The sequence below is a fragment of the Ascidia mentula genome, chromosome 1 (genome assembly GCF_947561715.1).
Source record: "Ascidia mentula chromosome 1, kaAscMent1.1, whole genome shotgun sequence".
Classification (NCBI taxonomy): Eukaryota; Metazoa; Chordata; class Ascidiacea; order Phlebobranchia; family Ascidiidae; genus Ascidia; species Ascidia mentula.
The window spans coordinates 2,850,494-2,871,238 of NC_138566.1; the positions used below are offsets into that span (position 1 = coordinate 2,850,494).

Sequence of the window (20,745 nt, forward strand, 5' to 3'; positions counted from 1 at the left end):
ATGCAGCACATTTGCATTTGAAATAGTTGTATTTTAATTAATGTATTTCCGCAGCGATACACCACATGCGACAAGGTTTGTGTCGCTTCACGTTTTGGTTTTTAAAGTTTTTTTTGCAAGGATTGTTTTTTGCTAAATTTTCCGAATTTAGACACCTAAACCTTGAACTGACGTGGTTGGCTGACACTCATGTAATCTACGTATATTGTGTTTTCCAATGTTGCATAAAATTTGTTTGTTTTTGTTGCTGATCTTTCCGTAGCGATTAATCTTGCATTGCCTAGGTAGTTTTGTAGACGTGTTTATAAGCATTTAAAATGGCAAATGCATCCTATCATATATCCAGTTTACTGGACAAAATGAATTCGCATGACAAGGATTACAGGTGAATCTGTTTTTATGTTTGTCTGTGTAGTTTTCCCAGTGAATATAGTATTTCAACTGGCATTGGTTTTTTGTGTTTATGTTTTGCAGATTTATGGCAACAAATGATTTGATGACAGAATTGCAGAAAGACTCCATCAAACTTGATGATGAAAGTGAAAGAAAAGTAATTAAAATGCTCCTTAAGCTCCTAGAAGACAAAAATGGAGAGGTTCAAAACTTGGCAGTGCGATGGTAAAACTCAGTAAAACTACTTGTACTAAAAGTTGCTGTGAAGTTGTTTATGAAATGATGTACAAGTCAAATGTAGTACACCATTTAATGTTGTTGTATATTTTTGATAATTGACATCCAAAACTCACTTGTCATCTTGTTTAACCGAAGTCAAGACATCTATAGTCAAACAAAGCTAAATGATGCATCAAACCTTAAACATGACACTATACTATTGAAGCAAATATTATGTATTAAAACCTTAATTTGTTTTTTGACAGTTTGGGTCCATTAGTGAGCAAGGTAAAGGAATATCAGATAGAGACAATAGTTGAAACTCTTTGCAACAACATGATTTCTGACAAAGAACAACTCAGAGATATTTCAAGGTTTGTATTGCTGTGCCAAAATATATATATTAAAAAGCTCTCTTCAGTTAACAATTGAAAGGTAACGCCTTCTTTTGATATGAAGCATTGGATTAAAGACGGTGATAATTGAACTTCCACAAGCAAACGTTGGGTTGGTGGGAAATATTTGCAGAAAAATCACAGGTCGCCTTACATCAGCCATCGCTAAGCAGAAGGACGTCTCTGTGCAGTTGGAAGCACTTGATATATTGGGTGTGTATAAATCATTGGCACTTTTGGTATATACTTCTTTTTTTGATTGTTTTTTTTTAGTTTGTTTCAATGACAACAAACACATTAAACTGGTTTTAATTTTTTTATCTGCTAGTATGTGACACAAAAATATTTAAACTCCAAAATTGTCAGGTGATTTGCTGAGTCGTCATGGTGCTTTATTGGCAAGTTTTCATCAGCAGATTAAAGAGGCATTACTTCCTTTACTCAATAGCAGCAGAATGGCAGTCCGCAAAAGAGTTAATACTGCAGTTGGCCATTTGGTAAGTCAAAGTTCCACCATTGTGTAAAGCTGAAAAACCAATATATTATATTCCTAAGACTACAAAAAGAGTAAATGGTGATCAGCGCCAGTATATAGTCTTTTTTAAAAGAAATATTAATTTCTGCCGGTCAGCAATCTGCACAGGCTGATTCCTGTAGTCATTTTTGACATTTTCTCTAGCTGCCAGACCAATATTGAATTATTCATTTAGATTATTTAGATCAATAAAAACATTTTTTGCAATTTTTGTTTTGACCTACATTTATTTGTCTACTTTTCGATAAATGTCTTAAAGAAAGTTATGTTTCCATAGTAAAAATCTTCAGGTCGACTTTTGCATAAGATGAAACTATTTCACTACATAGCATCCTCATTGTCTGTATAAATTCCATAAATGTGATCAATAACAAAGAGTGGTACATAATAGCTGCAACCATTAAAAACAGAAATTTTAGATAAATAACATTTCACAGATGCTTATTTAGAAATATACATTTAGCTTTATTTAATTATTAAGCGTGCACCATAATTGATTGCTACAACAGACTATTTTGTCTTATTCATTTAACAACGACTATTACCAGGTTATAAGTTGCAACAACAACATATTTACTGAGCTCATAAACCACCTGGTGGCCGAACTAAAGAGCAACGATCACGGATGTGGAGACGACAACTCACTAATTCGAACACGCAGAACTTGTGTTCAATGCATTTGTTCCATCACAAGACAAGCGGGACATCGTGTGGGCAGATCGCTCGAGCAACTCATGCCCCTCGTCACAGAGTTTTGCACACAAGAAGAGGTATATACTGGAAAGAATGGTGACATTCAAACAAATATTTCATCAAATTGCACTTTCTTTGGTTTGGTACCAATAAAAAGTACCTTCATAAACCATGATGTTTTGACTAAATTAAAAGTTCAAAACCCATCTGACTTTTAAGATGTAATTTCTGTTGTTAGGCTGATGATGAACTCCGTGAGCATTGCCTGCAAGCATTTGAATTATTTGTGAGAAGATGTCCGATGGAAGTTACCCCACACCTCTCATCCGTCATAAATTTGTGCCTCAAGTAAAGATATTTGTTTGAAGAAATATAAAAAATGTATTTTGGTAACAAAGCTACTGAAGTAATTTTCTACATTTTGCTTCCAGGAATGTACAGCAGTTTTTTTGTTGCCCTGAAAAATTACCCCAAAAATTATTTTGTTGTAATTTGTATGAAGAATTAACAGAAATCAATACAACCCTAAACTGGTTGTCAAGAGTTTTTTTGGAGAGAATTATGTGTTTTAAATGTTATTTACTCAAGCAAATTGTCCCTAAGTATAATCAATGTAACAAATCCACCAACAGCTACATAACATACGATCCTAACTACAACTATGATGATGGAGATGAAGACGATGATTCTATGGAGGAAGATGGGGATTTGGATGATCAGGAAGATGATGAGGATTATTCCGATGATGAGGATATGAGCTGGAAGGTAAATATTGTTTTAAAACTTTTTCAAATTGGTGGTATGTGATTTTTTGACTGTACCTCCTTACTGACATACACTTACTGTGTGATACACTTGGAAATTCTTATTGCTTTATTTACTTCTATTGATAAGAGTTGTATGCTTATTGTTGGCAAAATATTGCTTTGTTTGAGAATTTGGTTTGGTCAGTTTTAACAAAATCATTGAATGATTTCTGGTTGATTTTTTGTAGCAGCCATTGTCTTTAACTTCCTTTTCCACCTAAAAATTGTTACACAACCCAACCTTAAAGATACATACCCTACTTTGAGACCTTTTGTTTCAATTTGTAGTTGTATATTTTCAAAAGTTAAACCAAGAAGTTGTTTGAATTATGTATTGTTAATCTACAATGAGGACTTTTGAATTAACTGATTTTCCAACAGGTTCGCCGAGCTTCTGCAAAATGTATTGAAGCAATTGTTTCCACGCGACCTGAGATGTTGGTTGAATTCTATCAGACTGTCTCTTTGCCCTTGATAGCAAGATTCAAGGTCAGAATTTTTACCACTAAATGTACATATTGGTTTTTGTTTCATTTTGATTTTTGTAAAAACTATGCACATTTTGTGATTTAAGATTTTTTTTTGGTCGTTGCTAAGAAAATCAACAGAATGTCATAAATAATTAATTCCAGGAACGAGAAGAAAGTGTGAAGGCCGATATCTTTGCCGCCTTCATCGCGCTGGTGAAACACACAAAAACTGTGACGTCATCATCCTCAAGCACTGTTGTTGTCAGTGGCAACGATTCCATGGAGATGGAAGATACATCGCTGTCCCTGTTAATGTCCCAAGTTCCAAATATTGTGAAATGTGAGCAAAGCTTTTTATTAGATGTGTCTTCTGTATGCCATGATGGGCTTTCATTGTCATGGCCTCACTTGTATGTTGCACTTTTCAGGGTTATCATTTACTTATCTTGTTACTTGGCTTATTCGACTTATTGTTTTTATGCAAGTTTGTATTTACTTTGACAAACTGTGGAAACGTAAAGAAATATGTTGAACAATTCTCATGTTTTTTTACATTTGTAGCCATCCACAAACATCTTAATGAAAAAAGCATCAAAACTCGTCAGTGTTGTTTCTCACTTCTCACACAACTCATTCTCACCATTCCTGGGTGTCTTTCGAGCCACTTGGAGGCGCTAATGCCAGGGATTGAGTTTAGTCTTTCTGGCAATCGAAGCAATTCCTCGAACATGAAGATTGATACGCTCAACTTTATTCACATACTGCTCACAAATCACGAACCAGAGGTGATTTAGGATTGGCTTTCATTGACAGTCGACTCTTATTTTTCTTTCTCAAATTCTTGTGTTTCAGAAAATTCATCCTTTCATTCAATCTCTAGCGCCACATGTGGTTGTTTGTGTTAAGGACCCATTTTACAAAATCACCTCTGACGCTCTGTTGGTCATGCAAGATATCGTTAAGGTTTGAATGTAAAAAAATGTGATGAAAATAAACCAAGAGTATATAAAACAAGTATTATTGCATTATGTATTACATTTATTATGATTCAAAATAAAAATACTTGTAAACAGACGGTAAAGTAATATTTTGCTTATTAAAAAATTAATTAATGTTATGTTCTGTTATTTTCCATTTTTAAACAAATTATTCAGGAGGGTTTTTCGTTTTCAGATAATATGCGTTGACACAGTGACCTTTGACCCCGACCCTCTGATACAAACCCTCTATCTCGCAACTTTACATCGACTTAAAACTTCCGATATCGACCAGGAAGTCAAGGAGCGTGCGATCACTTGCATGGGGCAGATCATGTCGTCGGCCGGTCACAGGCGAGTAATTTATTATTTGGTCTCATTTATATCTTGTGCCCATTACTTGTTCAGGTTTAGGTTACATCTGATACCAAAGCTGATATGCGTGTGTTTTAATGTAAAAGTTTTAAAATCTAATTTTTGTTTGAGAAGTTTAGACACACAAAAGGCAAAGTTTTAGTCACCACCGTTGCATGATGGCGAATTTTCATTGATAAAGATGTTCTCAAAAACGCTAAAAAAACTCAATTTTTATTCACAGATTGACAGGTGAGGCCCCGAACACGTTGCAACTTTTCCTCGATCGTCTGCGAAACGAAATAACTCGATTAACTGCCGTCAAATCCCTGGATGCGATGGCACAATCCGGTAAAGTAAGTCTGGTGTCCATTCTACACCAGGCGATGCCGGTTTTGGCGAATTTCCTTCGCAAGAATCAGCGCTCGCTTAAGATTTCTACCCTCAAATGCTTGGACAGTATTTTCAAGAATTTTTCGAGGTTTGTGTCGTTTCTTCTTTGAAACTCGTGTAGATAAGAAAACTTTGGCTATTTGCATTAGATAACATTAATTTCATGTCAAACCAACCCATTGTTTGCTATGTGTAAATGTACAAACCATTACAATCAACATACTGATATTAATTATCGAACAGAAAATTGTTTGTACAATAATTTCTGAACCATTCTTCTTTGTGACCCCGCTGTTCCAAAACACAACTTTGCTGCATTCTACCATAGTGACATCACAGTGGAGATGATGTCGTCAGTAATGGAGGAGATCCCGCAGTTGATCAGTGATTCCGATTTGCACATCACACAACTCTCGATGCAGCTTACAACACTTATGTTGCAACAACCCATATCCGCGGGGATCAAGGGGTTATTGGATGAAGTCCTCCCTAATGTTTATAATATCGTTCGGTCTCCTTTGCTGCAAGGTAAGAATGAAGACTTTCCTACTTTGAAACTTGTTTCGCAAATTAACGTCACACCAGGTTGTAACGGTACTTGTAGGGGTTACGTTAAAAATGTTGCACGCTGTGGGTCAGCAATACACAAAAGAGAGTTATTTTTCTTTCGAAAGATATGGTTTCGTTTAAATGCGTCACATATTTTTCAAACGTGCAATGGTGACGAAGACATTGTTCGTGGATTTACAGCAAAATCAAAGTGACGAGGTTTTGTATCTTTGGAATACACGAGTTAAAATAAATTAGTTTAAAAAATGTCGAATTTATCAAAAAAATGACTGATCGTTAAAAGTCTCTATGTCTCATGTATTTTGCAGGTGGAGCGTTGAACGCAGTTCTTCGCTTCTTCCACGTGCTCGTTACCACTAGCGACGCGCGACGCAGACAGGGCGATGACTCAGCAGTTTCGTTTCGTGACGTCCTCCGATCGTTGATCGAACCAATTTACCCGCAGAGATCAACGAAACAACGAACGTCACCACAAAGTTCGACGCCTTCCACTTTGCACAAACAAGCCTTCCATTCAACCGGTGTGTAAAAATTAACTTCAACATAAAGCGAATATTTGAACAGATTGTTTCAGAATTGTTTTTTTATTGGCAACAAATATGTCAGGATGAAAAGTAGCAACGTGGGTGAAATTTTGGGTTACTTATAAATTTATTTGTTCTTAAAACTTGAACTACCGTTTTTCTGTTGATGCAAAATCCTCTTTTGGCGATAAGTTCTGTTAAATTCTTCGACGTTGTGGTTGTCATACAACCGCCGTTATCGGAATTACATAAATATGCACCAACGAACATATTTACTGAACGTATAGTTTGTCTTGCGAACCAGCTATGTTATTGTCCAGTACAACATATTCACTATTGCTTTAAACACATATTATTTTATAGCCAAGTGTATAGCGGCACTAGTGGTCGCTTGTCCGTCCGAATGTGAGATGATCGTGAAACAGTTTATGATGGATATCGGGAACCAAAAATCTACGGAGAGCATCCGGACATTTGTGTTGCTCGCGTTGGGTGAAATCGGACAAAATGTTGACTTAAGTTCGTACAAAGACCTGGACTCGGTGAGTTGATAGCAATGCCGTGCAAAATAACGTGTGTGGAAAACTCCTGCTCTGTATTTTTCAGAGTTAGAACTAGGGGTTTATTTAAACGTATACCGCTTGGTATAAGAATGAAAATTATTTCGTGCAAAGTTGTCTCGCACAAATGGTGTGATGGAATTTCGGTTGAATTTTGTTGTCTCTTAGAGGTTATACTGTATGTGGTCGTGTTTACCGACCGCATAGTTGGTGCGAAATCTTGAAAATGGCAATCAACTGTTTGCGAAATCGAATCAAATTAAAGAAAAACTAAAAATTTTTTCATGGGTGAGCCAAACAGATTTAAGCACGATTCCCCGGTCGTGAAACAATCTTGATAATGTGATATTAGGCATAGTTTTACGTAAAAAAGTTAGACAGACGTCATATTGCACATGTGCGGTACCAACCAGTAAATGTTATAGGTTGTGATGAGCGCCTTCTCCGCATCCAACGAAGAAGTGAAGTTCGCCGCCTCATTTTCCCTGGGCAGAATTTGCATCGGAAACTTACGTCATTATTTACCGGGAATGTTGAAACAAATTCACCAACAGGTGGCGTACAAGATTATTCGAGAGTTTATCCTTGTATATTGTTACTTGCTTTTGTGGTAATTGCATCGAATAAATTTTCTAATTCAACCGTTTGTAAACATTTCCACCCAAGTTTGCTTGGCAACTATTGTCATTGTTAGATTTTGTGTATTTTGCACTTGTATGTGTGGCCGTTTCTTAAACATTCCACATTGAGTCGTGAGGAAGTTTATATTGCGTGTTTTATCAGTCCAAGATGCAGTATCTTCTGCTTCATTCACTCAAGGAGACCATCACATATTCGACACCAGATGCGCTAGAGAGCTACATGGGAAATATTTGGGAATTACTTTTCAGATTTTCCGAAAGCGCAGAAGAAGGTTTCCAACTTATTTTATCCGTTCTTTCGAACAAATGATTTCCAATATTTTTTCAGGAACGCGAAATGTGGTGGCCGAGTGCCTGGGTAAACTCACACTGATCCATCCGGAACGACTCCTTCCCAAACTCCAATCTTTCCTGTCGAGCAAATCTGCTCTCGTGCGCTCCACAGTGGTGACGGCCGTCAAATTCACAATCGCCGATCAGCCGCTCTCTATCGACACCTTGTTGCGAGATCGCTTCGGTGACTTCCTGTCGTTAATGGAGGTTTGTGTGGAATACCTTAAGGAAGCACCTTGAGTTCAGAATTAGTGGCGCATTGCTCTTCCCGTTAAGCTTTGATTGCAGATATCAAATCATAATTTTTTGACAGAAAATTCTAATTCTGTATCTGTATGTGTGTTCGCAGTCGTGTTGGCAACATTTACAAAAGTTTTTTTTTATAATTTTGCGTCCTATTGCGCTAATGCAGGCAATTAGACAATACCCTTAATCTTTTTTTCTGCACAATCTTTCTAACCCTCTGTTGCTTGTCATGGGTTTTACAGGAACTTATTTATGTTTAGGATTCTGATTTAAACGTTCGCCGTGTGACGCTGACGTTGCTTAATTCCGCTGCGCACAACAAATCAATGTTAATTCGGGATCTCCTGCCCAACGTCCTTCCCAAGTTGTACAGCGAAACCAAGATACGCAAAGAGCTCATCAGGTGAATGGAGAATTTGGCATGTATTGATCATTTTAGAATTTGAACTTAGCAAACTAGTCTAGTGCAACGAACACGTTAATTGTTATTTCTGCCGTACATTGCTTGGATAAAGCAGGGGTTGCTCAACTTAAACGGTTTTGTGTGCCACGTTAGCTGTCACTTGCCAAACGTGACGTTTTGTTAGGATATTTTATGTATTTAATAAGAACAATTTTTATTAATTACGATGCCTGGCAGCATGAATAGCACTATGTTGTTATGCGTGTTGGGAAAAAAAAAGATTTAACGATTTTGGATCTAAAACAACACGTAATTAAGGAAGGAAAATATCTCGAACAGGTTCAATAAAGTATCTGCATTCTATTTTAAAATATGTGAATGTTTTTAACAGAGAAGTTATGATGGGTCCTTTCCGACACACAGTAGATGACGGTTTGGACGTGCGGAAGGCAGCGTTCGAATGCATGTACACCTTACTCGAATCATCCGTTACCCAACTCGATATATTCGAGTTTTTAACTTACGTCGAAAGCGGCCTAAAGGACAGCTACGATATCAAGGTACAGTTGCTATGGTGTCTTGGAGTGTGTGAGCATTTGTGTTCTGTTGCCAGGTGCCCATCCTATGTGTTTTGGTTTAATCCTAAACTGTAAAGTCCTAATGCATTCCAACCTGGTCTCGCAATAACTCAATACATGACTTTGCCAAGCGAATAAAATACTTTGGTTCCAAATTTTCATCCATTATTTCCCTGTACAGGCGTTTGTGACCTAATTAATGCGCTCTGTTCGGTGATAAATGTTTTTTGCGAGTTATTGTTTCGTAAATTTCGCCAGTGTGTAAGTTGTGTGGAATTTGTTATTTGGTTAAAATTATAAAATATTTAATCTCCACAGATGCTGACGTTTTTAATGTTGGTTCGACTCTCTCATTTGTGTCCAACAGCTGTTCTGCAACATGTTGACAAACTCGTCGAACCCCTAAGGGCGACCTGCACAGTGAAGGTGACGTTCAGTCTGCTAATACTTTAGGGCGTCCAATCGCTTGTTTCACAAAAATTGTCTTATTTAAATTGTTTCAATCTACTTTTTGATGCATAAATTTAAAGTCATACTAATAGTAAATGTGTGATTTCGGCATGTTTGTTGCTAAGAAAGCATGTGATTTCTATATAAACGAAGTGTGATTTCTATGCTACAGGTTAAGGCAGATTCAGTGAAGCAAGAATTCGAGAAACAAGACGAATTGAAGAGATCTGCGCTGCGTGCTGTTCACGCCCTGTTGGCAATCCCAGAAGCCGACAAATCACCTGCATTAAGTGAATTTCTCGCCCAGGTAAAAAAACACGTTGTGATCGGCGCCTTTGACAATTCAAGTTTTACTGTATTTAATTGACAGCTCATTCGCTGACTTGATGTTATGTTGTTGTTTTTTTCGGAAATTGTTGTTGGAACAAATTTTCCCAAACATTTGGTTCAACCTTTACAAAAAATCATTTTCCACCCTGACAGACTTTTGTTAACTGGTTGCTGCTCTTATTCACATAACACCACCCCACAGATACTCATACATGGACCCACTCTCTTATAGGTTCGCTCCAGTACCGATCTCGCCGCCATGTTCGAGAACATACAGAAAGACTCGACATCCTCCGCTTCCCTGGTCTCCATGGAAACAATGGACACAAGCTAGATGGTGTCGCGGAGCAGCACCACGACAAAATTTCATTCATTCAAGTTCACGTTCAGCAACCCCTTTGCTGTTGCGTCATCCTAGTGTGTCTGTGATGTAACAAACGCACGACAGAGTTAATTTCTTTTTTTGTTTGTTTGTCGTCGTTTCTTCGCTTGGCGGCACCATTATGCGGATTGCGTCATCATTTGCTTAGCGTATAATCGTTGGGCTTAGCAGGCATTCTACAGTTCGGCCAATCGCCAAAGTGATAATTTTTGTGGCCTCAAAAGTAATGCGAATACCTCCCAACGTTAAAGTATATGCTGCCAACTTTCAACTTGGGCAAGATGTGTTGATGAATGTGATTGTGGGTGTGGATGACTTCCCACATACTTTAATATCAATAACTCACGGTTCACAATCGTAATTCTCAGTTCATAGTTGTTTTGAATTCTTGGCTGTGCCATACAAGTTGACAATCCTATTATTCAATGTTTCGCTGCCGGAAATGATGTTCCATTAAAATTCTGCGTTGTTATGCCGCTAATAAAAGTTCTACGTAAAGGTACACGGTTAACTTTTGATGTGAACTTCATGAAAAGTGAAACGATTTCAGGTAAATGTGCCATCCTGCCAGGGCCATTGTTAGAATGACCGGTTTGATGCAGATTGCAATGCTCTACCCCTTGTCAGTGACGTGCTCCATTGCTGGTTTTGTAGCTAAAGTTTGACGCGCGTACGTACATCGGACGTGTATAGATATACCTCATAATATTATCATTACATACCTGCTGCTTGACATAGGTTCAAATGTATTTGTAAACCTGAAAATTATTCTTGATCTTTTTATGGATTTACAGAAAAAAAACATGTGAACGAAACAGTGTGACAATTTCCCTTTTTCTTTCCAACTCTCTCGCTCGATTGTCAATAACGTGGAAATCACATGTGTTTAAATTTTTCAAGGACGTTTTTGTAAAGCTGTATATTTTAGCGAAACAATGGGAAATTGGTCGTCGAGTCAGCCAAAATTAGACCCAATCAACAATACTTCTACCCCTGATGTCGCGAAACCTGGTAAACTTGTGTGTTGCTTGTTTCCATTTTGATTTCTTGCTAACTTGCTTGCGGGGAAAATGGAATATAGGCCTATAGGATTTTTGAAAAATTGTGCTGAAATCATTGAGAATTCTTACTTAAGGCAGTTAACCATTGCACTAATATCCTAATTTTCTGATTTGTTTCGTAAAAATGCCAAACAAATAACTTTCTTGGTGTGAAGCATGATGTTGTATTTTAGTTTCAGATGGTTATGCAAGCGAGTGTCCAATGTCTCGGGGCAAAGGAGATGCATCACAATGCCCTATAAACAAAAATGACGACATTGACCCAGAGAACATGGTATAAATATTTATTTCTCTTAATTTTAAGCTTTTTTATTTAAACCTAACGAATTATTAGAAATAGTCAAACAAATTCAAGTATTGTGAATGAATTTTGTTTATTTAAGGTTCGTGCTGAGCCAGATTGGAAAATTTGTGTAAAGATTTTTTTTTACAGTGAACGTTAATTGTGCAGATTGTCAGAACGTTTTTTTTTGTTAATGCATTGACGAATTGTTTCTGTGCAAATTGTTGGTTAATGTTTGTAAAAATTATTATCCTCTTACATTCTTTGCTAAACCCAACCCTATGCTCATAAGCTTATAAATTGTAAACCAAAAATAACATGAAATGGTAATAACTTTTTGGACCGAATGGGCACACAGTGTGTATGATGGAGATATACTCATTTTACTGAACATTAGCCAAATATTGATAATCCAGCTCTGGAACCTTTAGGAGCAGTGATTCTTAACCTTTAAATACTTGTTGCACCCCTTTGAAATCACCAACTAGTTTTTTGCACAGTATATTGTATAATCATACCTGCACTCCCAGTTAAGATCCACTGTTCCAGGGTCATTAAACCAAGGGTTTCCCACTTTCCCAGCAACCAGCTACCTAGAAATTCTCTAAAAACCTAAGTTTAAATGAAACACCAGAAGTGCATGTAATCTATCTATCTATGTATAGGGTCGGACAGTTTCCAATGTTTAAATTCTTCACAGTTTTACAGTAATCTTGCCATGTTGCTTTGTTGCAGATGCCACCACCAAACCAACGCCCTGCACAAGACCAACCATTTGAACTTCCAACTTCTCGTGTTGTCTCAACAATTCCCAAAGCTAACCCCAAAGAAGGTGAAAAGAGTACTTGGGTTTACCCCTCCGAGCAGATGTTTTGGAATGCAATGCTTCGTAAAGGGTGAGTGAAGGTAGTATTTTGCAAATAAATTTTTAATCTAAGAAAGGGTTTAGTTGCAGTTCATAGGATAGTATGAAAAGTTCCGCAATACAGAACTCACCTTATGTATTTTTGCTACAAGTTGTAAACTAAATATTTTAAGTGTATCTAAAATGTTACTGTCCATATAGCAAAATTGTATTGTGTAAAGTGAGTAAAAATACTGCCTGACTGAAGGTAAAACACGGTTGATTTTCCAACTTTGTGGAAAAAAGATTATGAAGTTTTGATTTTAGGTGGAGATGGAAAGAAGATGAACCCTCACCAGATGATTTGAAAAATATTGTTTTAATTCACAATGCCAACAATGAACAAGCTTGGCAGGAGGTTTTGAAATGGGAAGCATTTCATTATAAGTAAGCCATTGACAATAAGAATATCTTCAACAAATTTTTATTTTTGCCAAACAGCGTTTTTTTTTGAAGGATTAACGCTTAGATTTCCAACCTTTTTTCTCCTAATTACCCCCTGGCAGCCTTTCAAGGCCAAACCTATGCTCCTTTTTAAATATGGTAACTTTGCAAAATAGATTTTAAAATACAACGAAATTGTATCAAACTTAAAAACACTCCACCAGAGCAAAGAATGTAAAAATAACTAATGGTGTACAAGGAAAAGTTTGCAATTTTCTTGCTCACAAACTTTAACTTTACCCCCAAATATACTGCTATTAGCCCCAAAGTAGGTCAGTAGACCTATTGGTAGCCATTGGTATGTAAAGCCCTATAAAAAAGTAAAACTTTTTCAAAGAGCAAAAATTAAAAAACTTTATGATGGTAAAAACTTGCAGAGCAATCAGGGTGCCTCTAAAATGCCATTGTAGGTATTGACAGCCTACGATGCCTAGACTCAATACCTACAATGGGTTTTTAGAGAGACCGGAGCAATCATGTATATTTGTTGTTGTAGAGAGTGCCCGTGTGGGCCAAAACTTATGAAGTTCGGAGGCAAAGCTCAGGATTTTTCTCCAAGGGCCAGAATGAGAAGTTGGCTGGGGTAAAAGACGTATGGAGTGAAAAAAAAAATATTGAAATGTTTCTGGTTCGAATAGGAGTTTTGCCTACTCCTATTTAAACAAAACATCCGTTTTGATTTTATGTGCAAACAAATGTGCACATTATGCTCTCTTGAATGTAACTCGTTCCTGCTAGAAGCCAATTACTGGTTGTTATTGTAGATATCAGCTACCCTTTGATCGCCATGACTGGATTGTGGATAGATGTGGAAAGCAAGTTCGTTACATTATTGATTATTATGATGGGGGAGAAGTGAACATGGAAAATTACCAATTTACGTTACTGGTATGAGACAACCACTAACTACCATAGGCAGCGGCAACGTCAGTATTTGTGAATGAACAAATTGCAGATATTTTTGAAAGAAAAAGTAAACTGTACTTAATTTTGCATAAATCCTTATTATGAATGTACTTTTAAGCTGCTTTGTCAAAACTAATTGTGTCATTTTTTACCAGGATGTTCGGCCAGCCCTGGACTTTTCAAACCCGGGTGCATTTTGGGACAGATCAAAAGCTTGTTGTATGAGGTGGAAAGCTTCCATGTCTGGTAAGCTCGGAGTGGGGGCGAAAAGCCGGGTGTATCACACTGGGGAAGCACCCGAGACTCAAACTGCTGAAGAATCTAAAAAAAGTGACATACCACCAGAATGCCCAATGCATGCCAAGTGAAACCGGCATGTTGCTTTGTAAACTTTTCACTATTTATTTGTTTGTCTGCTAATTTTGTTTCGTTCTAAATATTTGTAACAAGTGTTTGGAGCGTGAAGAATATATTTTTTGCATTGCTGAAAATTTGAAATCGTTGACTTGTTGCAGAAAATGTTTTAATGTTGTCAGGCCTAGGGATGGATACAAACCGGTGTTCATTGTTGGGTTTCTTAAATGTCAAAAGGTGAGAAGGCAAATCTTACACATGAACACATGATTGAAGTCCTGGTAATCTGCTTCTCCAGTCACAAAACCAGGCTGGAATCCAATACACAATAACCAGATTAAATATAAACCCAAAACCATTGGTTTGTGTTTGGTTGCATTTTTACCTGACAACTCAATTCAAATTATGATTAGCTGTCATTGTGTGACCTTAATTTAAAAAAGCTCGGAAACCAAAGGTGAGTGTATTGGGATGAGCAACATGACCAACAGAAACCAGATGTAGAATTTTTTAAAACAGGATAAATAGATTCATTCAATCAGCTCACTCATTTTTCGTTTTTCTTTTGCCATCAATCGCTTGGTTCTTTCATATTCCATCATTCGATGCTTTATGCTAAAAAATATAAAGGATTGTTTCACGACAAGAGGCCAGAAAACTCTTATGATTTGACATTTCATCATTGCAACTTGCCAACGATAAAATTATACAATTATGAATAAATGCAACTGTTCATATCAAAACAAATGTGTTTTTACTCATTGACGGTGCAGTGCTTATATTTGTGAAGCAAATCATTGCATCTGTACGTCTCCGGAAACCAATCCCGGCGGCATTTCATATAATCCATGAATAAGTGGGCACAGTAATCCCTATATTCTCGAGGAACTTGCGCCAAGTCCATTTCTTCTTTTGTGCATTTCATTTCTAACACAAAAAACATGACTGTGAAATTACTGTTCGTACACCATTGAGGTTTTAACCAAACATGAATCCAGATCCTACTAATAAACAATATTTATTTAGTGCAATTACTTGTTTTTTTCTTGAGGATCAATTCCCAAAATTGCCTTTACACCATTGTTTATTCAAAACTATTGTTAATTTAAGGTTTTACCTCTAACTTTTCTTGTGGGATCTTCAAATTTTTCATAGATTTCAGTTTTGTTCATGGGTTCATCTTGCAGGTTTCGCACCCGACTAATACTCGGGCCCATCTTGAAGCCACAAAGATACCAACTAGGGGGCCAAAATACCTGCAACTATAAAATACCATATAAATTAAAATGCAACACGGAATTTGTGACTAGATATTAATCAGGCAATTTTTTTAAGAAAATACGTTTAAAAATAAACACAAACGTTGAAATTGAGCGAAATTAACTTAAAAATAAAGTCCGAACTACTTTCGAATTATTAAAGTAAAATTATGCACAAAAGCTGCCATTCGTTTAAGCAAGAAAAAATGTACCAAAACGACCACTACAGCTTGCAAACTTTAAGGAGCACACACAAACGAGAAAAAAAAACTTGAATTTAATTTATTTTCCATGTGACAAAACATAACTTAATGGAAAAGTAGAACCAGGCAGAGCTAAAGTTATTTGACCTTAGGAAAATATTAAAATAACATTCTGACCCTGTAAATTAGTTGAAATAGTTTTGGGGAAATCACCTAATTAACGAAATGGACAAACCAAGTACAATGACAAATTACAAAATTAATATTTAATAATAATTTTTAGCCTGTGAAACATTGTGGAAAAATATGTTTTCTCAGTTAAAATCTATTGGCTTTCGTGAGCTTAGCCATAAAAAGCCAATTGATTTTAAACCAGATAACATATTTTTCCACCATATCGTCAAAAGTAAAAGGTGGAAATCGTTGCAACTGTGGGTTAGGAATGAGGGAGTGATTGCCGGAATCGGTTATCAGGATTTTGCCTTGTGAAAAGAATATTTTCAAAATCAAAATATTATAATTTTTAGGGTTCTCTAAAACTGTTTTCATTAATCTTTTACATTGTGCAGTTTATTGATAAAATAATTTACTTTTGTACCTTACAAACATGATACAACTTCACTGAAACGCATTGCAAATGCAAACGTAGAATTGCTTGTTTATGATTAAACCTTTTTTAGCAAGAAACATAGAATGATAACAGCTGACCGTATCTAATTCGTAGAAATGAACACGTTACGTAAAACAAGTAAGTTTTTTGATTATTTTTTTCAACGAGCTGCAAGTTTTTAAACGCACCATAAAATCATTTTAACAGAGCACCCGAATCTATACCCACTTTCTCCCCCCCCGCCCCGTTTTAAGTAGCCTACAACCCGTGATTGTTTTAGTTTAGGTGTGGAGGTTTTTTTGTCAAAACAAACTTCATTAAATCATTTACTACCGGTACACTTAATAAAATATATAAAGCACACACCTATTTGCAGACCATCTTTGTGCGCAAGTACACCAAATAGCAAGCAAAAGTTCTTTTTCTACCACAGGATACTGTTCAGGCAAATTACATAAGTAAGTGTAGTGTATAATAGATTTAAGTAAAAGTTGTATCGCTGCATCTATATAATTAACAGTCACTAATAAAATACTCTGGGCAAATTACAAAGTTTCGAATGTGGAAGTTATGAAGCCCAAAGCAATTTTGAAACAAAAACTCTGATCAGCAATCAGAATAAAGATTTAAATTAAAACATTGATGTGCATTAAAATTGACTTCGCAGAACTTTTTTCGCCCATGCAATCAATTTGCACTGAAAAAAAATCATCTGTAAAACAACAATCATTTCAATTGGGTAAATATACCAGATTGGAAAAAATGGTGTGCGTGGAGAATAAATTCCTTGTGCGAAAATTTACCGATAATCTGTCCAATATAATGAGCTAGTATAGTGTACCCTGCAGATCGACGTTGACCGAAAGGTACCACAAAGTGGAGACTAGTGTGAAAGCTAGCACAGTGCCACTCAACAGCTGCACTGATGAGACCTTACAGGTCGAAACAGTGCGTGTACACACCCTGTCTGCAGCTTTGCAATATTATGGTTTTTTTTGCACATATAATGCATTAACATACGAAAAAACGTTGCTATCATCCGTGCAATTTACGATTGCCCCAAAAAAATCCTCAGCACAAAAAATAAACTTTTCAATCTGGTATATATATGGAAGAATTGCTTCAAAATGTGTTCAGAGATATTACTTGCAATTCATTTATTGCAGGCGTGCACTATGGAAAAGGCCACAGAAAAAAATGGGGACATCCCCATTGGCAAAATTACCAGATTTTTCCATGATTGGTAATTTGTTTTTTATTTGTCATGTTATTAAGGTGTGTCTTGACCTAACCTGCTGTGAAAAATTGTGCCACATGCTGTAAAGTATTGCTGGGGAAATATAAGTGAAAATGGTCAAATATTTTTATTTGTCCATGCATGTTTAACTTGCTTTTGGTAAGGGTGAAAGAAACATTTTAAAAACTGGCGCACAAATAAAACTAAATTTGAAGTCTTGCACTAATTTTTTTTCATGTTTAGACGGAACTCCAGCCACACCAGGAAAACATGCAACGATCAGAATGGAAAATCAACGACGCATTTGTGTGAGTAAATCAATAAAATATTCTTGCTATTTTAGTCCAGCACCATTTTTATCTATCCACCACTTTAATGTTTTCACAGAAAAGAATCATGGAGCTAAATGAAGACATTGAACAGGCGATAGAAAAAAGTGTGCAACAAAAACGAAGTCGACGTCGAACTCAAACAGGGTCATAGTACTTCTGAATTTTTTATAAATTTCATGCTTGTTTAAAATAAAATTCCCCAAACATATGTAGCGCAAAAGAAAACAGATTGTAACAGTCAGTTGTCAGTCTCAGTCAAAAATGGCAGTATAAAAATGTAATTGTGTAAGTAATTAATCTTTAAATAAAATGTAGCTAAAAAATACATAGGTATAGACTGATGAGAGTTTGATTTCTTTGAATCGCCTGTATAGTCTCTATGGCTGACAGAGACTCAGTAACGGATTACTACAAAATATGTAGGTATAGATTATAGATATTTTGTAGGTATAGATTACTTACTGTTGACGATCTAAAAAAGTACAGATGGATTCTAATTCTTGCTTGTAGGAACTCAAGTCTTATGTTTACAAACACGAATATTTGGTATCATGAAAATGTGTTTTGCCCATTACTGTTGAAGCTAGTTGCACAACCAGCCGAGCAATAAGCACTAATCAGTAATCACAGTCGATATCGGTAAGCTCTCGCTCACGATTTTTGCTGGAAGTCCATCTTGAAATAATCCTTTCCCGAATGTTCAATTTCCTGATAATGTCAGGTGTTGATATTTCCTCCTCTGATAAATTATGCGGGATGAGAACGTAACAGAACATTACTTCCTTGGAAACCGTCGTTGCCAACCGGAGCAACCCAGATAATGTCACCCATGAAAAGCTTCTGTTTTTAACCCCATTAAAATCCTTTTCCTGGGTTAAAAGTTAATACAAATCTGATATACTCAAAACAGATGGATATTCACGATTTATAAGTTTAAGCGTGAACAAAAACATGAAGTTCTTCCAAGATTAAAGAACCTTTTTATTTTAGCAATAGCCTTTGCATCATTTTAGTTTAGGTTTACAAATAAATTGTTCATTTTCTTTGATGTGCCATGTCAGTCTCTGGTCTATATCTATAGTACTTGCTGGTTCAATGTTTTGAACAGACTGACATAAATTGTGACACAATATCAACAAACAAGTACATAAAAAAGCAAATTAAATCCCACCTTCATGGTTTTTCCATCCACTGTTTGAATGACAACAATGTAGCTGGAATGATAAAATGGAGGTCCTTTCTTGTACAAAACAAGATCGGAACCATATCGCAACCCATCTGTTGGAACCCAACCTTTACTTCGAAAGTGATGATAAACAGAATATAGAACTGGGAAGTTGGGCTTTCTTTCACAAAATATCCTCCATTGGCTGTAAATTAACAAGTGTCTATACTTTTAACATTGAAAATTTAAGAAAATTTGAAACGAGTTTTTTTCAGAGTTTAATTTGAAATAAGTAGTCATGTTAAATGGTGTAAACAGCACAAAAATAGTTGCAGCAAGACAACTACTCCACAAAAAAAAAATATTGAAAGCAAGGTTTTCATCCAGGTTTCAATATTAGATGCAAGCCTGAAGCGATGATATTATAGAAAGCTTAAAGACCAACCACTCATTAGCAAAGTACAAGTGAAGGTTAGTCTGTACGCACTGAAATTTCTGTGGAAGTAAACTTTATTCATACTGAAACAAAAGTTTAAAGTATTTTATGTTTTGCGCATACATAGTAACTGTCACATTACATATTATTGTACAATTTCACCTACTCCAAAATATCGATACAAGTGGAATCTTCCGACTTGATAAAAAGGCAGCCAAGTGCATATGAAAGAAAAAAGCCCTCCTCAAAACTTAGATGCAACTCATCACTGCCTTGTTCAACCTCTGTCTCCAATGTTCTTAACTCCACATGAGGATCAGATTCCTCAGCAGTTTCTTCATTCATTGAAACATCACAGTTACTTTGAGATAAATACCCGATATTATCAGCGGTTTCTTCACTTTCATGTGATTGTGCTTCGATTACCTCTATGGTCTGCCTGGCGGTTTTTGCCTTTCCAAAAAATCCCTGTTGACGGCACATAAAGTTCATTAAAGTTGTCCTTCAAAGAAATGAAGATGCAGACAAAACCACATGGTTTACTTCTGCTGCAAGAAAAGCTACAATAATTACTTTGCAAAATTGTATTTTCCATTGGACAATGTTTTTATTAAACAGTGAACTGAACATTAGGATTACACAACTTTAATTGGTCCAGCAAAGCTTTATGTTTGATTATATTTTTCTCTCATAGTGCAATGGATTTATCCCAAAAAACTAACATCATTTTTAACAACAGCCTTTATCTTAATTGCCAAGAATTACAATGAGATGCCATCAATTAACCGACTGGTGTATGCACTTAAAGACTGTCAACAAGATAATTATACAAAGAGTAGAGTTCCAACCTGGCTACGCAACGCATGGGCATCTCCCTTCATTGTCACATGAATAAAATCATCCCTCAGAAAGCCTTCGAAATAATTCCATTCCGTTGTGGAAGCATGTACATTCGTTATCGAAGCAATTGGAATAGGAAACGGGCGATATTGAATATTTCCCACATTTTTCTTCTTTTGCGGGGGTTTAAAAAGCGCCATATCCGTTATTACTTTTGTAATGCGACCCCACTTTTCTGTGTTTGCCACATGCAAAGCGCATTGCTTTTCTAACACCAAGTAGAAGTATTTGAATCGTGCAGAAATGATGTTTTTACGACCTGTATTGATACTTTAGGACAAAAAATCCTTAGTTATTTTGAATCATCGGTTGTTTAGTAAGTTAAAATCATCGGTCGTTTATATTTTGCTACTTTCACCACTCGTTGTAAATAGAAGAAGTTTGAAAACTTTCCCCCGA

At 36.2% G+C, this 20,745-nt stretch overlaps 5 protein-coding genes across 7 annotated transcripts; 3 read left to right on the plus strand and 2 right to left on the minus strand.

Moving 5' to 3' along the window:
• Positions 1–252: 252 nt before the first annotated feature.
• On the plus strand, positions 253–10,748 carry LOC145914291 (cullin-associated NEDD8-dissociated protein 1-like). Its single transcript, XM_083002102.1, has 25 exons — positions 253–385; positions 475–618; positions 879–986; positions 1,072–1,220; positions 1,374–1,504; positions 2,091–2,312; positions 2,474–2,583; positions 2,868–3,000; positions 3,423–3,530; positions 3,674–3,851; positions 4,073–4,296; positions 4,364–4,474; positions 4,685–4,842; positions 5,087–5,323; positions 5,564–5,763; positions 6,114–6,326; positions 6,693–6,871; positions 7,315–7,443; positions 7,673–7,802; positions 7,859–8,070; positions 8,370–8,512; positions 8,904–9,072; positions 9,409–9,516; positions 9,713–9,847; positions 10,103–10,748. Exons 1-25 carry the CDS (start codon positions 318–320, stop codon positions 10,202–10,204), a joined length of 3,801 nt encoding a protein of 1,266 aa, XP_082858228.1. The 5' UTR covers positions 253–317; the 3' UTR covers positions 10,205–10,748.
• A 378-nt stretch (positions 10,749–11,126) lies between these two features.
• LOC145895162 (holocytochrome c-type synthase-like) lies at positions 11,127–14,531 on the plus strand. Its single transcript, XM_082983936.1, has 7 exons — positions 11,127–11,263; positions 11,487–11,587; positions 12,332–12,492; positions 12,768–12,887; positions 13,441–13,527; positions 13,709–13,832; positions 14,006–14,531. The coding sequence occupies exons 1-7, from the start codon at positions 11,188–11,190 to the stop codon at positions 14,216–14,218; spliced, it is 882 nt and encodes a 293-aa protein (XP_082840062.1). The 5' UTR covers positions 11,127–11,187; the 3' UTR covers positions 14,219–14,531.
• A 120-nt stretch (positions 14,532–14,651) lies between these two features.
• Positions 14,652–15,462, minus strand: LOC145895173 (NADH dehydrogenase [ubiquinone] 1 beta subcomplex subunit 7-like). Its single transcript, XM_082983946.1, has 3 exons — positions 15,322–15,462; positions 14,963–15,131; positions 14,652–14,819 (listed from the first exon to the last, which is right to left on the minus strand). Exons 1-3 carry the CDS (start codon positions 15,419–15,421, stop codon positions 14,735–14,737), a joined length of 354 nt encoding a protein of 117 aa, XP_082840072.1. The 5' UTR covers positions 15,422–15,462; the 3' UTR covers positions 14,652–14,734.
• An 814-nt stretch (positions 15,463–16,276) lies between these two features.
• Positions 16,277–18,041, plus strand: LOC145903674 (large ribosomal subunit protein mL52-like). Its single transcript, XM_082991788.1, has 5 exons — positions 16,277–16,414; positions 16,653–16,734; positions 17,443–17,519; positions 17,757–17,821; positions 17,901–18,041. Exons 1-5 carry the CDS (start codon positions 16,393–16,395, stop codon positions 17,994–17,996), a joined length of 342 nt encoding a protein of 113 aa, XP_082847914.1. The 5' UTR covers positions 16,277–16,392; the 3' UTR covers positions 17,997–18,041.
• A 417-nt stretch (positions 18,042–18,458) lies between these two features.
• Positions 18,459–20,612, minus strand: LOC145903651 (tRNA-splicing endonuclease subunit Sen2-like). Of its 3 annotated transcripts, XM_082991778.1 has the most exons (5): positions 20,295–20,454; positions 19,873–19,994; positions 19,613–19,781; positions 19,017–19,215; positions 18,459–18,714 (listed from the first exon to the last, which is right to left on the minus strand). In XM_082991778.1, the coding sequence occupies exons 1-5, from the start codon at positions 20,315–20,317 to the stop codon at positions 18,463–18,465; spliced, it is 765 nt and encodes a 254-aa protein (XP_082847904.1). In that variant the 5' UTR covers positions 20,318–20,454; the 3' UTR covers positions 18,459–18,462. The 3 variants fall into 3 exon arrangements, with proteins under 3 accessions (XP_082847904.1, XP_082847889.1, XP_082847897.1); XM_082991763.1 differs by having other exon boundaries at positions 19,613–19,914; positions 20,295–20,612; XM_082991771.1 differs by having other exon boundaries at positions 19,613–19,994; positions 20,295–20,393.
• Between the last annotated feature and the right edge of the window lie 133 nt (positions 20,613–20,745).

What these genes read in the sequence shown, in the direction of transcription:
- LOC145914291 (XM_083002102.1), top strand. Translation starts at nt 318, where the DNA reads ATGGCAAATGCATCCTATCATATATCCAGTTTACTGGACAAAATGAAT. An exon ending in CAAAACTTGGCAGTGCGATG is followed by an intron (nt 619 to 878) that starts GTAAAACTCAGT and finishes GTTTTTTGACAG; the next exon opens with TTTGGGTCCATTAGTGAGCA. An exon ending in TCACAAATCACGAACCAGAG is followed by an intron (nt 4,297 to 4,363) that starts GTGATTTAGGAT and finishes CTTGTGTTTCAG; the next exon opens with AAAATTCATCCTTTCATTCA.
- LOC145895162 (XM_082983936.1), top strand. Translation starts at nt 11,188, where the DNA reads ATGGGAAATTGGTCGTCGAGTCAGCCAAAATTAGACCCAATCAACAAT. An exon ending in CCCTGATGTCGCGAAACCTG is followed by an intron (nt 11,264 to 11,486) that starts GTAAACTTGTGT and finishes GTTGTATTTTAG; the next exon opens with TTTCAGATGGTTATGCAAGC. An exon ending in AATGCAATGCTTCGTAAAGG is followed by an intron (nt 12,493 to 12,767) that starts GTGAGTGAAGGT and finishes TTTTGATTTTAG; the next exon opens with GTGGAGATGGAAAGAAGATG.
- LOC145895173 (XM_082983946.1), bottom strand. Translation starts at nt 15,421, where the DNA reads ATGGGCCCGAGTATTAGTCGGGTGCGAAACCTGCAAGATGAACCCATG. An exon ending in TCCCACAAGAAAAGTTAGAG is followed by an intron (nt 15,132 to 15,321) that starts GTAAAACCTTAA and finishes TTTTTGTGTTAG; the next exon opens with AAATGAAATGCACAAAAGAA. An exon ending in AAGCACTGCACCGTCAATGA is followed by an intron (nt 14,820 to 14,962) that starts GTAAAAACACAT and finishes TATATTTTTTAG; the next exon opens with CATAAAGCATCGAATGATGG.
- LOC145903674 (XM_082991788.1), top strand. Translation starts at nt 16,393, where the DNA reads ATGAACACGTTACGTAAAACAA. An exon ending in GAACACGTTACGTAAAACAA is followed by an intron (nt 16,415 to 16,652) that starts GTAAGTTTTTTG and finishes ACCTATTTGCAG; the next exon opens with ACCATCTTTGTGCGCAAGTA. An exon ending in AAAATCAACGACGCATTTGT is followed by an intron (nt 17,822 to 17,900) that starts GTGAGTAAATCA and finishes ATGTTTTCACAG; the next exon opens with AAAAGAATCATGGAGCTAAA.
- LOC145903651 (XM_082991763.1), bottom strand. Translation starts at nt 20,486, where the DNA reads ATGGCGCTTTTTAAACCCCCGCAAAAGAAGAAAAATGTGGGAAATATT. An exon ending in CCCATGCGTTGCGTAGCCAG is followed by an intron (nt 19,915 to 20,294) that starts GTTGGAACTCTA and finishes TGCCGTCAACAG; the next exon opens with GGATTTTTTGGAAAGGCAAA. An exon ending in ACTTGTATCGATATTTTGGA is followed by an intron (nt 19,216 to 19,612) that starts GTAGGTGAAATT and finishes GTTAATTTACAG; the next exon opens with CCAATGGAGGATATTTTGTG.